The sequence below is a fragment of the Oncorhynchus kisutch genome, linkage group LG30, assembly GCF_002021735.2.
Source record: "Oncorhynchus kisutch isolate 150728-3 linkage group LG30, Okis_V2, whole genome shotgun sequence".
Classification (NCBI taxonomy): Eukaryota; Metazoa; Chordata; class Actinopteri; order Salmoniformes; family Salmonidae; genus Oncorhynchus; species Oncorhynchus kisutch.
In genome coordinates, this window is record NC_034203.2 from 39,135,275 (window position 1) to 39,150,721 (window position 15,447).

Here is a 15,447-nt window from a genome sequence, read left to right on the forward strand (position 1 = left end):
GATGAAGGCTCCCTGCAGTTTGTGTGCAGCATTTTCCACTGTGGATATGAGTCTTTACTCCACGAGGTCATTAACACCTGCATGTTATTGGATGTGTGCACAATTATGTTTGAAACGATTGATGTTTTCTGAACTAGCTACAAAGTTGCCTGAGGCTTCAGCTCCCACCGAGCCACACAGGAGCTCCTTCTGCACCTAATCATGTTTGGTTTGTTGCAGTCTGAAGGGAATACCATGTTGTGACGTAATGGTGGGCCTCAACCTTAGTGTGTGTGTGCCGAGTGTCTTAAATAGTACCATATTCCCTTTTGGTTAAATGTAGTGCACTACATAGGGAATAGGTGGCCATTTGGAATGCGGGGCCTGTGTGTGCACAGTCAATGACGAATGTAACAGAATGAAAGACCCACCTACTGTTCCAATATTATTTCGTAACCGTGAAATGTTGTCCCATGGGGCGGAACCTGCTTTGGTAAATACATTATCAATGAGATGGTCAACACGATAATTTATATGCTGAGTGTACATAACATTAAGAACACCTTCCTGATATTGAGCTGCACAAGCCCCTCTTTTGCCCCTCAGAACATGGTCAATTTGTTGGGACATGGACTCTACAAGGCATCAATCCCCACAGTTGTGTCAAATTGGCAGAGTGTCTTTCGGGCGGTGAATTCTTGATACACATGGGAAAGTGTTGAGCGTGAACAACCCAGCAGCGTTGCAGTTCTTGACACAACCCGGTGCGTCTGGAACCTACTACCAGACCCTGTTCAAAGGGACTTCAATATGTTGTCTTGCCCATTCACCCTCAATGGCACACATACACAAGCCATGTCTCAATTGTCTCGAGGCTTAAAAATCATTTAATCAGTCTCCCCTTAATCTACACAGATTGAACACGTGACATCAATAAGGGATCATAGCTTTCACCTGTGTTCATTTGGTCAGTCCGTCATGGAAAGGGCAGTTTTGTGCACTTAATTATATTGTCCTTTTGTATTTGTGCATTTTCAGAAGAACACACATTGCCAATGTTATTGCTTAGTATGATTGTTGCAAATGTCCTTTCTAATACTGCAAGGCAAATTCAGATCTGGACTTGAAGACTGTTCGCTTTCTTCCTTTGTAATCAAGAACTGATTTCCACCTGGGAGGACACTAAATGGGTGCAATATAGTATATTATAAAAAATGATGGAACACTGATTTGCATGATGGAACTCTGATTTGCATGATGGAACACTGATTTGCATGATGGAACACTGATTTGCATGATGGAACACTGATTTGCATGATGGAACTCTGATTTGCATGATGGAACTCTGATTTGTATTCCTTCATTTTTTTATCCAATCATACATGGCCAACTGTAAAAGCTGAAGTCCTCAGCCCTAGGCTATTTATATCATGTATATTGTCATGTTTTTGTGTGTGAAAATGTATAGTTTCTTCATTGTCAATAGAACCACAGAGTAGGCTACCTGACACCGTTTAGTTTGCTGAAAGAGTGAGAGCTCATTTTATCGGATGCTTTTCTGATATTTAGAAGTTATTAAATTATTACAAAATACACTTATAATCATATTTTACAGATGGAGCCCTCTGTATTGGGCAATCATGTCACATGACCTGGGTTTTAACCTTAAAATAAAAAGCTTTTTCATTAAATGGTTCCCTTTTCATGTCAGATCCAGCACCATCCTCAGACAATTTCTTTCATTTTTTTTGTGTAATCATCTTTTCTGGAAAAGGCATAAAAAAAATAAAGTTTAAAATGTAGTTCATGTGACATGATAGCCAGAAACACAGGTCCATGTTTATAGAGCACATATGTTGGTCTGCATCACATACATTTTTCTCTGAGCCTGAAGATATTTGGCTTGGCCCGTAAGACCATCACAAACCTTTACAGATGCACAATTGAGAGCATCCTGTTGAGCTGTATCACTGGCTGGTACAGCATCTGCACTGCCCGCACCCGCAGGGCTCTCCAGAGGGTGGTGCGGTCTGCCCAACTTATCACCGGGGGCAGACTGCCTGCCCTCCAGGACACCTAGAGCACCCAATGTCACAGGAAGGCCAAAAGATCATTAAGGACATTAACCACCCGAGCCACGGCCTGTCCACCCCGCTATCATCCAGAAGGCGAGGTCAGTACAGGTGCATCGAAGCTGGCACCGAGGGAATGAAAAACAGCTTATTCTCAAGGCCATCAGACTCTTAAATAGCCATCACCAGCCAGCAACCACCCGGTTACTCAACTCTGCACCGTCGAGGCTGCTGCCCTTTGTACATAGACATGGAATCACTGCAATTTAATAATGGAACACCAGTCACGTTAATGTTTACATACCGTTTTACTCATTTCCTATGTATATATTCTACTGTACTGTAGTCAATCCCGCTCCGACATCGCTCATCCTAATATTTATATATTTCTTAATTCCGTTATTTTAGTTTTAGATTTATGTGTATTGTTGTGAATTGTTAGATACTGCTACACTGTTGGAGATAGGAACTAAAGCATTTCGCTACACCCGCAATAACATTGCTAATTTTGTGTATGTGACCAATACAATTCGATTTGATTTATAGATTACATCAAAGACGTTCGCTTATCCCTCAGATGAAACAAACAGGGACTGATATTGCCATCTTGGCGGCTGAATAGTGATGCGCACCTATCGGTCTGTCCGGGAAAAGCAGCCAAGTGGTCCTGATGCTGCGTTATGTCATGAGGATGGTCAATACGGTTAGAAAGGCAGAATATAAACACGCTTTTCATCCAATGGTGAGGCTTAGTCTCTGTGGCGCAATGGAATAGCGCGCTGGACTTCTAATCCAGAGGCTCCGGGTTCGAGTCCCGGCAGAGATGGGTTTGCTAAGGAGCTGGTCTGCTTTTTAGAAAAAATAAATGTACTAAATTGGCCAATTGAAGCATACTTTTTATTGCATTATACAAGCAATTCTGTCCATTCGAATGTATGTTTAGTATCCGCTGGATACACGGCTTAGATAATGCCATTTTTATTTAAAATGAAACATGTAATCTCCATAACAGAGATGCTTTTGGGTTTCTCCCGCCCACACATTGTATTCCACTTACAATCAGCACCGGGGTATCGTTATCAGGGACGTATGCACAATGCATGCTGCACTCGGTAGGCTGACCCTCCTCATCAAACACTTTACATCGGAAGTCTACAGCTTCAGCTCAACATTTTGTTAAGTCCCGACACCCATCTCTTTCCATTCACCCTCCTCTCCCCTCCACCACGTATCCTTTCTTTCCTGTGATCTGAATTCATTCACACATTCATCCACAAGTCAATATAATGTAGGCTATAGGCCTACCCTCTCGGACTACCAGTATGTGAAAAATTATGATAATTTTAATTATAGGCAAAAATGAGTGTCTTTTAATTATACATTTGGTCTAAGCCATATTTTACAAAACAATTAACAAAAACACACATTGAACATGGGACTCATTACAAACACACGCACGCGCCTGTGTGCAAATGTTTTTTTCGTTTTTTAATTACACAAATTAAATAGTAGACCATTCTAGGTCTAAATCATCATCATAATAGTCATCATAATCGCTAAAAAGCCCAAATGACATATAGGACACTGTATGTTGCTGATGAGGATACATACAGGAAAGAGCGCGCAACGACAACTCGTGGCGGCGCGCTTCTGTTTTCAGCACCTGGAGCTGTCCTGCACTCTCATACCCCGTCAGTGACTTTTTGTTGTTGCTATATAGAGCCTTGAATTTCAGTCTTCTCTAACAGCGAATTCAACAACCACATTTGAATTATAACGGATGTATAAAAGCTGGAATGAGTAGGCATAAGAAGGCCTGTGTCTATATTTAATTTTAAACAGAGGCATTACATTTAGCAAAAAACATTCCTGCTGCTACTTCAGCTGTCTGGTGATCCCCTCTCCTATCTCCGCCCAGTTTAAGATGGATTTTTTTCCTGCCTTCTGCTTGTCGCCTATGGTGATAGGGCTTTTCGTGCCTCCGCGCCAGCCACCATTTTAACCCCATGTCCGACTCTACACACGAACTAATCCGCATGCAAAACTAATCCTTAATCCCCTCGCGAGTTGAACGCCCCCCACCCCACCCTCCTCCACTGAACACCCACCAGTACAGTCTGTCGGGCCTTGAGCGTTGTGACTCCACTCAGAAAGACAACGTCTCGCGCTGTCAGTCAAAAAGGCTACTCCCTAACGGAAAGCAGAGAAAAACATTGATTCATGACTAATGAAGCTAGACCTAACTCTTATCTATGGGCATTGGGGACTAGCCTACTACCACTACCTAGGCTATTAAATCTATAATAATGGAGAAACTAGATAAAAGAAGAACAATTCAGAAAAAACAATTAGCCTATTATTTTTTGATGATATGACAAATAACATATTTGGGCATAGGATACAGTCTATATGAATATGACATCTCAGTTTTTCTTTCTCCAATATACACTATATGACCAAAAGTATTGTCTAAAATCTCATTCCAAAATCATGGGCATTAATATGGAGTTGGTCCCCTCTTTGCTGCTATAACAGCCTCCACTCTTCTGGGAAGGCTTTCCACTAGATGTTGGAACATTGCTGCGGGGACTTACTTCCATTCAGCCACAAGAGCAATAGTGAGGTCGTGCACTGATGTTGGGCTATTAGGCCTGGCTCGCAGTCGGCCTTACGATTCATCCCAAAGGTGTTTGATGGGGTTGAGGTCAGGGCTCTGTGCAGGCCAGTCAAGGTCTTCCTCACCAACCTTGACAAACCATTTCTGTATGGAACTCACTTTGTGCACGGGGGATTGCTATGCTGAAACAGGAAAAGGGCTTCCCCAAGCTGTTGCCACAAATTTGGAAGCACAGAATCGTGTAGAACGTCATTGTATGCTGTAGCATTAAGATTTCCCTTCACTGGAACTAAGGGGCATAGCCTGAACCACGAAAAACAGCCCATGGCCATTATTCCTCCATTGGACACTGGTCCAATGGTGACACTCCAGCTGATGCTTGGCATCGCACATGGTGATCTTAGGCTTGTGTGCAGCTGCTCGATCATGGAAACCCATTTCATGAAGCTCCTGATGAACAGTTATTTGTGCTGATGTTGCTTCCAGAGGCAGTTTGGAACTCGGTAGTGATTGTTGCAACAGAAGACAGACCATTTTTAAGCACATCATTGGCAGGCCTCTTCTGTGAGCTTGTGTGGCCGACCACTTTGCGGCTGAGCTGTTGTTGCTCCTAGATGTTTCCACTTCACAATAACAGCACTTACAATTGACCCGGCAGCTCTGTTTGTCTGTGGAGATTGCATGGCCTGTGGTCGATTTTATACACCTGTCAGCAACGGGTGTGGCTGAAATATCCGAATCCACTGATTTGAAGGGGGGTCCACATACCTTTTTATAGTGTCTCTATTTCTATCTGCCCTGCATGTATATCCCTCTCACAGGCAGTATGCTCTTGCCCTCTTATCCGAATGGTACGGGCCAAATCGTATTAAAGTCCCCTCCCCTTCGCTCCCTCCCCCTCCACACGCCGCCTCCTTTCTTTTAGACAGACTGTTTTTGCTGCAGTAAACGGTAGCCGTGGAGAGAGAGAGAGGGAACAGCTAGAAAAACAACAATCCGAAGAAGGAAGGAAAAAGTCAATATAGACAGATCCAGGGAGGCATCAGAGCAAGCGCCAGTTTTCCTGCAATACAGGGACCACTTCCAGAACCAACGGCGACAAATAGCCTATCCGTTCAGGATCGAGAATCCAGAGGCAGGCCTATTTCGGTGTGTATACTGTTATGTCCCTAACAATATTATTGTTGTTGGCTGTGTCCGGGCTGTAACAAACGATCGACACCTGTCACTGTTGTAAATACTATGCTTTCTTGTCCTGGAATGTTCCTGCGTGCGCCTCACCCAGTTGCCCTGGCTACTGGCAGGTGCTGGAGGTAAAGCATTATCTTGACCCGGGAATACCATACTAGACGCGTTGTATAATTTAGTGCGAATATGCTTTTTGTTATTGGACTGTAGGCTACGTTATGCCTCGCCATCTCTCCCCTCCCTTTCCTGCATGCAAGGCTTTTATCATTGGTCGTGTTACTACAATCTACAACGGCGTGCGCCTTCATTTCTACGTATAGGCTACGAGGTGTCCCTCTGATTACCATTACACAGGGCTAATTTCCTTTACTGGGGAAAAGGTGTAGGCAGGCTAGGGAAAGGAGGAGGCACGATAAACCATACCGGGCTCCTTCCTCGTTTCTACGCGGCATCCAGCAGCATTGCAGGTGCCTTCTGGGCTGTAGCAGTGGTTCCCATCCTTTCCCGTTACTGTAGCCTGCCACTAACTGCATTTAGCTCTGCCCGAGGACCCCTGAAGTACCCCCCACATGTGCATTTTACCAGCAGACCTATGGTCTCATGAGACTTCTCAAGTACCCCCTTTGGACAGGCCAAGTGCTCCTAGGGGTCCTAGTACCCAAGGTTGGGAACCACTGGACTATAGGACCTATCTTTAGATTGGATTTATCCAACCCCTTAAAGGTGGTGATCAGCACTAACGTTATTCTACAAATCAGTTCTGTTTTTTCATCGACACACTAATGGCTCCAACAACAAGAATCCCCCCCCCCCCCCCCCCCCCCCCCTCCATCATATCCCCGCCCTATTCGCCCGCCCGTCCGTCCCACTGGCAACCTCTCTCTAGCCATGGCCCGCGCTGAACCGAATGGCGAAGGAGAATTTCGAGGATAGATCCAAGCCTTGGCTCCGCCGCCATGTAAGGCTATTTCAGTGTATGTGTGTGAGAGGCTGAGGGTATTATAGTGACACCGTGTGTGCTACATCTGTGTCATGTGAGGAGAGAAGCACCGTCAGGCAATTCTCAGCGGGCGACAGGTGCAAGCATTTTGCTGTCCATTCCGACGTTTTGCTTGGCCAACAAGGGTAATTTGGATTTGGTTCATTTGTGATATTTGTAATTAACAAGAGTTGTTTTGGGCCCAGAAAACATCCCACTTATACTCCAGAGCTTGAATACATTTAGACATCAATTGAATACATTTAGGGTAATGACAGCCCACACTGATTTTCCGCCCTTAGTGATTTAGAACGTTGCCTTTTACTGTGGTAGGCTCGATCACCGCGTCGCTCCCGGTACGATATGACACAGGCAGCAGATCTACGAAACCCACGGAGAAGCGCGTGAGCAACGATGTCCAAAAGTGCATTAAGCACCCGCCAACCGATCAGAACGCAACCAATTTATCCCGAACGGCTTATTCTTGTTTTATCGTCCTCCTCCCGCAGGTAGCTCCAGTGCTACTCTCTTCTCCCCCCGCAGGTAACACTCCGGTGCCCCCCCCCCCCCCCCCCGCAGGTAACACTCCGGTGCACCTTTCCCCCTTCAGGTAACACTCCGGTGCACCTTTCCCCCTTCAGGTAACACTCTGGTGCTCCTCCCCCCTGCAGGTAACACTCCGGTGCTCCTCCCCCCCGCAGGTAACACTCCGGTGCTCCTCTCCCCCCGCAGGTAACACTCCCGTGCTCCTCTCCCCTGCACCCTGCCTAAACCTCCTGAGGATTGAGACGAACCAACCAACCATGGCATTCCCTTCTTACCTGGTCCCAAATCTATGGACTCTGAGTTTATTGACACTACTGGCAGCCTCTGTTCAGAGCAACTTAATTGTCTTTGGTAAGAATCTCTCTCATCCCTTCTAGGCTAGTCTCACCCTTCTCTACTCTCACCCTTCTCTACTCTCACCCTCTTCTACTCTCACCCTCTTCTACTGTCACCCTCCTCTACTCTCAACCTCCTCTAGTCTCACACTCTTCTAGTCTCACCCTCTTCTAGTCTCACCCTCCTCTAATCTCACCCTCTTATAGTCTTCTCTACTGTCACCCTCCTCTACTGTCACCCTCCTCTACTGTCACCATCCTCTACTGTCACTCTCCTCTACTGTCACCCTTCTCTACTGTCACTCTCCTCTACTGTCACCCTCCTATACTCTCACCCTATTCTACTCTCACCCTATTCTACTCTCATCCTCCTCTACTCTCACCCTCTACTATCACCCTCCTCTACTCTCAACCTCCTCTAGTCTCACCCTCCTCTAGTCTCACCCTCTTCTAGTCTTCTCTACTGTCACCCTCCTCTACTGTCACCCTCCACTACTGTCACCCTCCTAGTCTCACCCTCCCCTACTGTCACCCTCCTAGTCTCACCCTCCTCTACTGTCACTCTCCTCTACTGTCACCTTCCTATACTCTCACCCTATTCTACTCTCACCCTATTCTACTCTCACCCTCCTCTACTCTCACCCTCCTCTACTCTCACCCTCTACTCTCAACCTCCTCTAGTCTCACCCTCTTCTAGTCTCACCCTCCTCTAGTCTCACCCTCTTCTAGTCTTCTCTACTGTCACCCTCCTCTACTGTCACCCTCCACTACTGTCACCCTCCTAGTCTCACCCTCCTCTACTGTCACCCTCCTCTAGTCTCACCCTCTACTGTCACCCTCCTCTACTCTCACCCTCCTCTTCTGTCACCCTCCTCTACTGTCACCCTCCTCTAGTGTCACCCTCCTCTACTCTCACCCTCCTCTTCTGTCACCCTCCTCTACTGTCACCCTCCTCTACTCTCACCCTCCTCTTCTGTCACCCTCCTCTACTGTCACCCTCCTCTACTGTAACCCTAATCTAGTCTCACCCTCCTCTTCTGTCAACCTCCTACACTGTCACCTTCCTCTAGTCTCACGATCCTCTAGTCTCACCCTCCTCTAGTCTCACCTTCCTCTTCTGTCACCCTCCTCTAGTCTCACCCTCCTCTAGTCTCACCCTCCTCTATTCTCACCCTCCTCTATTCTCACCCTCCTCTTCTGTCACCCTCTTCTTCTGTCACCCTCCTCTATTCTCACCCTCCTCTTCTGTCACCCTCCTCTAGTCTCACCCTCCTCTTGTCACCCTCCTCTAGTCTCACGATCCTCTAGTCTCACCCTCCTCTTCTGTCACCCTCCTCTAGTCTCACCCTCCTCTAGTCTCACCCTCCTCTAGTCTCACGGTCCTCTAGCCTCACCCTCCTCTAGTCTCATCCTCCTCTACTGTCACCCTCCTCTAGTCTCACAGTCCTCTAGTCTCACCCTCCTCTAGTCTCATCCTCCTCTACTGTCACCCTCTTCTAGTCTCACCCTCCTCTTCTGTCACCCTCCTCTAGTCTCACGATCCTCTAGTCTCACGGTCCTCTAGTCTCACCCTCCTCTAGTCTCATCCTCCTCTTCTGTCACCCTCCTCTAGTCTCACGGCCCTCTAGTCTCACCCTCCTCTAGTCTCATCCTCCTCTTCTGTCACCCTCCTCTAGTCTCACGGTCCTCTAGTCTCACCCTCCTCTTCTGTCACCCTCCTCTAGTCTCACGGTCCTCTAGTCTCACCCTCCTCTAGTCTCACCCTCCTCTTCTGTCACCCTCCTCTAGTCTCACGGTCCTCTAGTCTCACCCTCCTCTAGTCTCATCCTCCTCTTCTGTCACCCTCCTCTAGTCTCACGGTCCTCTAGTCTCACCCTCCTCTAGTCTCACCCTCCTCTTCTGTCACCCTCCTCTAGTCTCACCCTCCTCTTCTGTCACCCTCCTCTAGTCTCACGATCCTCTAGTCTCACGGTCCTCTAGTCTCACCCTCCTCTAGTCTCACCCTCCTCTAGTCTCACCCTCCTCTAGTCTTACCCTCCTCTTCTGTCACCCTCCCCTAGTCTCACGATCCTCTAGTCTCACGGTCCTATAGCCTCACCCTCCTCTAGTCTCACCCTCCTCTACTGTCACCCTCCTCTAGTCTCACGGTCCTCTAGTCTCACCCTCCTCTACTGTCACCCTCCTCTAGTCTCACGGTCCTCTAGTCTCACCCTCCTCTAGTCTCACCCTCCTCTAGTCTCATCCTCCTCTACTGTCACCCTCCTCTAGTCTCACGGTCCTCTAGTCTCACCCTCCTCTAGTCTCACGGTCCTCTAGTCTCACCCTCCTCTAGTCTCACCCTCCTCTACTGTCACCCTCCTCTAGTCTCACCCTCCTCTAGTCTCACCCTCCTCTAGTCTCACGGTCCTCTAGCCTCACCCTCCTCTAGTCTCATCCTCCTCTACTGTCACCCTCCTCTAGTCTCACGGTCCTCTAGTCTCACCCTCCTCTAGTCTCATCCTCCTCTACTGTCACCCTCCAGGATCTTCTACTCTATCCGGTTGACGTCAGTTTTTAGTTGTTACTGTGTTATTACAAGGTAGTCACCAAGCTCCTTTCCCCCCGAACTCCAATGGAATTTCTGCTATTGTTTTTGAAGAATGTGTGTGATATACACTTGCACAGGTTGGCCTGTGCTCTGCCTCTCTCTGTGTGTCACACACACACACACACACACACACACACACACACACACACACACACACACACACACACACACACACACACACACACACACACACACACACACACACACATACAATAGGCAACACCCACATTATTGTGTAAGCCTGGTATGATCATTAGAGCCATAGAGGTTTGATGAGGAGAGCCCTCAATGGAGACAATATGTTACACACACTGCTCCCAGTGGACACACACACATCTATCAATAAAAAACCCTACGATTGACAGGAAATCATCTTTTCATATTCATTGATTTGAGCAGTCTTTGTTGAGTGATGGGGGTTAGATACAAGCACACAGTTTCTCTCCCTGTTCTACATTACTATCTCACAGATTAACCACTGTTACAGTCTCACAGACTAACCACTGTTACAGTCTCACAGACTAACCACTGTTACAGTCTCACAGACTAACCACTGTTACAGTCTCACAGACTAACCACTGTTACAGTCTCACAGACTAACCACTGTTACAGTCTCACAGACTAACCACTGTTACAGTCTCACAGACTAACCACTGTTACAGTCTCACAGACTAACCACTGTTACAGTCCCATAGACTAACCACTGTTACAGTCCCATAGACTAACCACTGTTACAGTCTCACAGACTAACCACTGTTACAGTCTCACAGACTAACCACTGTTAGTCTCACAGACTAACCACTGTTACAGTCTCACAGACTAACCACTGTTACAGTCTCACAGACTAACCACTGTTACAGTCTCACAGACTAACCACTGTTACAGTCTCACAGACTAACCACTGTAACAGTCCCACAGACTAACCACTGTAACAGTCCCACAGACTAACCACTGTTACAGTCCCACAGACTAACCACTGTAACAGTCTCACAGATTAACCACTGTTACAGTCTCACAGATTAACTACTGTAACAGTCACTAATCCCACAGATTAACCACTGTAACAGTCACTAATCCCACAGACTAACCACTGTAACAGTCTCACAGACTAACCACTGTAACAGTCTCACAGATTAACCACTGTTACAGTCTCACAGATTAACTACTGTAACAGTCACTAATCCCACAGATTAACCACTGTAACAGTCACTAATCCCACAGACTAACCACTGTTACAGTCTCACAGATTAACTACTGTAACAGTCACTAATCCCACAGATTAACCACTGTAACAGTCACTAATCCCACAGACTAACCACTGTAACAGTCTCACAGACTAACCACTGTTACAGTCTCACAGACTAACCACTGTTACAGTCCCACAGACGAACCACTGTAACAGTCACTAATCCCACAGACGAACCACTGTAACAGTCTCACTAACACTACAAAACAGTCCCACAGACGAACCACTGTTACAGTCTCACTAACACTACAAAACAGTCCCACAGACGAACCACTGTAACAGTCTCACTAACACTACAAAACAGTCCCACAGACTAACCACTGTTACAGTCTCACTAACACTACAAAACAGTCCCACAGACTAACCACTGTTACAGTCTCACTAACACTACAAAACAGTCCCACAGACGAACCACTGTTACAGTCTCACTAACACTACAAAACAGTCCCACAGACGAACCACTGTAACAGTCTCACAGACGAACCACTGTTACAGTCTCACTAACACTACAAAACAGTCTCACAGACGAACCACTGTAACAGTCTCACAGACGAACCACTGTAACAGTCTCACTAACACTACAAAACAGTCCCACAGACGAACCACTGTAACAGTCTCACAGACGAACCACTGTAACAGTCTCACTAACACTACAAAACAGTCTCACAGACGAACCACTGTAACAGTCTCACAGACGAACCACTGTAACAGTCTCACTAACACTACAAAACAGTCCCACAGACGAACCACTGTAACAGTCTCACAGACGAACCACTGTTACAGTCTCACTAACACTACAAAACAGTCTCACAGACGAACCACTGTAACAGTCTCACAGACGAACCACTGTAACAGTCTCACTAACACTACAAAACAGTCCCACAGACGAACCACTGTAACAGTCTCACAGACGAACCACTGTAACAGTCTCACTAACACTACAAAACAGTCTCACAGACGAACCACTGTAACAGTCTCACAGACGAACCACTGTAACAGTCTCACTAACACTACAAAACAGTCCCACAGACGAACCACTGTTACAGTCCCACTAACACTACAAAACAGTCCCACAGACGAACCACTGTAACAGTCCCACTAACACTACAAAACAGTCCCACAGACGAACCACTGTAACAGTCCCACTAACACTACAAAACAGTACCACAGACGAACCACTGTAACAGTCCCACAGACGAACCACTGTAACAGTCCCACAGACGAACCACTGTAACAGTCCCACAGACGAACCACTGTTACAGTCTCACTAACACTACAAAACAGTCCCACAGACGAACCACTGTAACAGTCCCACAGACGAACCACTGTTACAGTCTCACTAACACTACAAAACAGTCCCACAGACTAACCACTGTAACAGTCCCACAGACGAACCACTGTAACAGTCTCACTAACACTACAAAACAGTCCCACAGACGAACCACTGTTACAGTCCCACTAACACTACAAAACAGTCCCACAGACGAACCACTGTAACAGTCCCACTAACACTACAAAACAGTCCCACAGACTAACCACTGTTACAGTCCCACTAACACTACAAAACAGTCCCACAGACTAACCACTGTTACAGTCCCACTAACACTACAAAACAGTCCCACAGACGAACCACTGTTACAGTCTCACTAACACTACAAAACAGTCCCACAGACGAACCACTGTAACAGTCTCACTAACACTACAAAACAGTCCCACAGACGAACCACTGTAACAGTCCCACTAACACTACAAAACAGTCCCACAGACGAACCACTGTAACAGTCTCACTAACACTACAAAACAGTCCCACAGACGAACCACTGTAACAGTCTCACTAACACTACAAAACAGTCCCACAGACGAACCACTGTTACAGTCTCACTAACACTACAAAACAGTCCCACAGACGAACCACTGTAACAGTCTCACTAACACTACAAAACAGTCCCACAGACGAACCACTGTAACAGTCCCACAGACTAACCACTGTAACAGTCCCACAGACGAACCACTGTAACAGTCCCACAGACTAACCACTGTAACAGTCCCACAGACTAACCACTGTTACAGTCCCACAGACTAACCACTGTAACAGTCTCACTAACACTACAAAACAGTCCCACAGACGAACCACTGTAACAGTCCCACAGACGAACCACTGTAACAGTCCCACAGACTAACCACTGTAACAGTCCCACAGACTAACCACTGTAACAGTCCCACAGACGAACCACTGTAACAGTCCCACAGACGAACCACTGTAACAGTCCCACAGACGAACCACTGTAACAGTCCCACAGACTAACCACTGTAACAGTCCCACAGACTAACCACTGTTACAGTCCCACAGACTAACCACTGTAACAGTCTCACTAACACTACAAAACAGTCCCACAGACGAACCACTGTAACAGTCCCACAGACGAACCACTGTAACAGTCCCACAGACTAACCACTGTAACAGTCCCACAGACTAACCACTGTAACAGTCCCACAGACGAACCACTGTAACAGTCCCACAGACGAACCACTGTAACAGTCCCACAGACGAACCACTGTAACAGTCCCACAGACGAACCACTGTAACAGTCCCACAGACTAACCACTGTAACAGTCCCACAGACGAACCACTGTAACAGTCCCACAGACGAACCACTGTAACAGTCCCACAGACGAACCACTGTAACAGTCCCACAGACGAACCACTGTAACAGTCCCACAGACGAACCACTGTAACAGTCCCACAGACTAACCACTGTAACAGTCCCACAGACTAACCACTGTAACAGTCTCACTAACACCACTGTAACAGTCCCACAGACTAACCACTGTTACAGTCCCACAGACCCTAGAAGAGGGTGAGACTAGAGGAGACTAACACTACAAAACAGTCCCACAGACCCTAGAAGAGGGTGAGACTAGAGGAGACTAACACCACAAAACCCTATATCATTTTATTTATATGTATATATTGTTTTACAAGTATATATTTTCGATATATTTTGTATTTATTCAGACAGTAGGATACAGAGATTTGGGGAGACAGAATCTTGGACTGGGGAGCGATCCCTGGTTTCCCATGCAGGGATTACATGTGGACTAGAGTTGGCAGTGTTACCTATTCAGCCCAACTCAGACACACAGTAGCCTAGATTATCTCACGTCAATATGCTCACTCTTGCATATGTGATGTGCACCCACACAGAACCCCACGAATTGAAAAGCATGCAAACACACGCACCTACTTTAACTACATCAGCTGTTTTTACTGTCTGTTGTTGAATTATGCATAATTGTATTTTTTTTTCTGTGCTTCTGCATGTGAAATGTGTATAGAGCAGTTGGAGGAGTTGCCAATGTGAGTCAGTGAGAAGCTGTACTGTATACTGCTGTGGGGTAGCAATGGTAAACAAATTTATCCAGATACTGAGATGAGGGCTCGTCCCAAGTGCCACCCTATTCCCTATATAGGGCACTACTTTTGACCAGGGCCAATAGAGCTCTGGTTAAAAGTAGTGAACTACGTAGGGAATAGGGTGGCACTTGGGACGTGACCGAGGTCAGTGTTGGGAACATGCTAATGAAATCAAATAGAAATGAAGATTGCAATTATCAAATTCAAGACATTGATGAGATGCAAAAAGATAATCAAGTCCTGATGTATGAACCTGAGCGGGCGTAGACCTTATAATGTGTGTGATTCTTCATGTGGAGCTTATTTAGGCAATTTTGGCAATTTGCACGTGTATTGCAAAAAAGGACTTATTTTCTCTTCAGAAATATGTCACATTTGATTAGGGTTTGTATTGGTGCAGAATTGACCATGCAAGAACAAACCGATGAAATCACTGGCCTTTGTTGTTTGTAGCTAAGAGCGGTTTTGCACTATTGTCCATCA

The 15,447-nt window shown here is 46.4% G+C and overlaps 1 protein-coding gene and 1 non-coding gene across 5 annotated transcripts in view; both read left to right on the forward strand.

The window, feature by feature from the left end:
• Window positions 1-2,803: 2,803 nt before the first annotated feature.
• trnar-ucu (transfer RNA arginine (anticodon UCU)) lies at window positions 2,804-2,877 on the forward strand. Its single transcript has one exon. It is a non-coding gene; the product is annotated as a tRNA-Arg (tRNA).
• A 2,688-nt stretch (window positions 2,878-5,565) lies between these two features.
• LOC109875226 (cell adhesion molecule 3) overlaps window positions 5,566-15,447 on the forward strand; it is a 106,528-nt gene continuing 96,646 nt past the window's right edge. For all 4 annotated transcript variants that reach the window (XM_031810499.1, XM_031810500.1, XM_031810497.1 and 1 more), the window contains exons 1-2: window positions 5,566-5,817; window positions 7,568-7,732. In XM_031810499.1, the coding sequence (XP_031666359.1) occupies window positions 7,639-7,732 (94 nt within the window). In that variant the 5' untranslated portion in view covers window positions 5,566-5,817; window positions 7,568-7,638. The remainder of the gene's footprint in view (window positions 5,818-7,567; window positions 7,733-15,447) is intronic.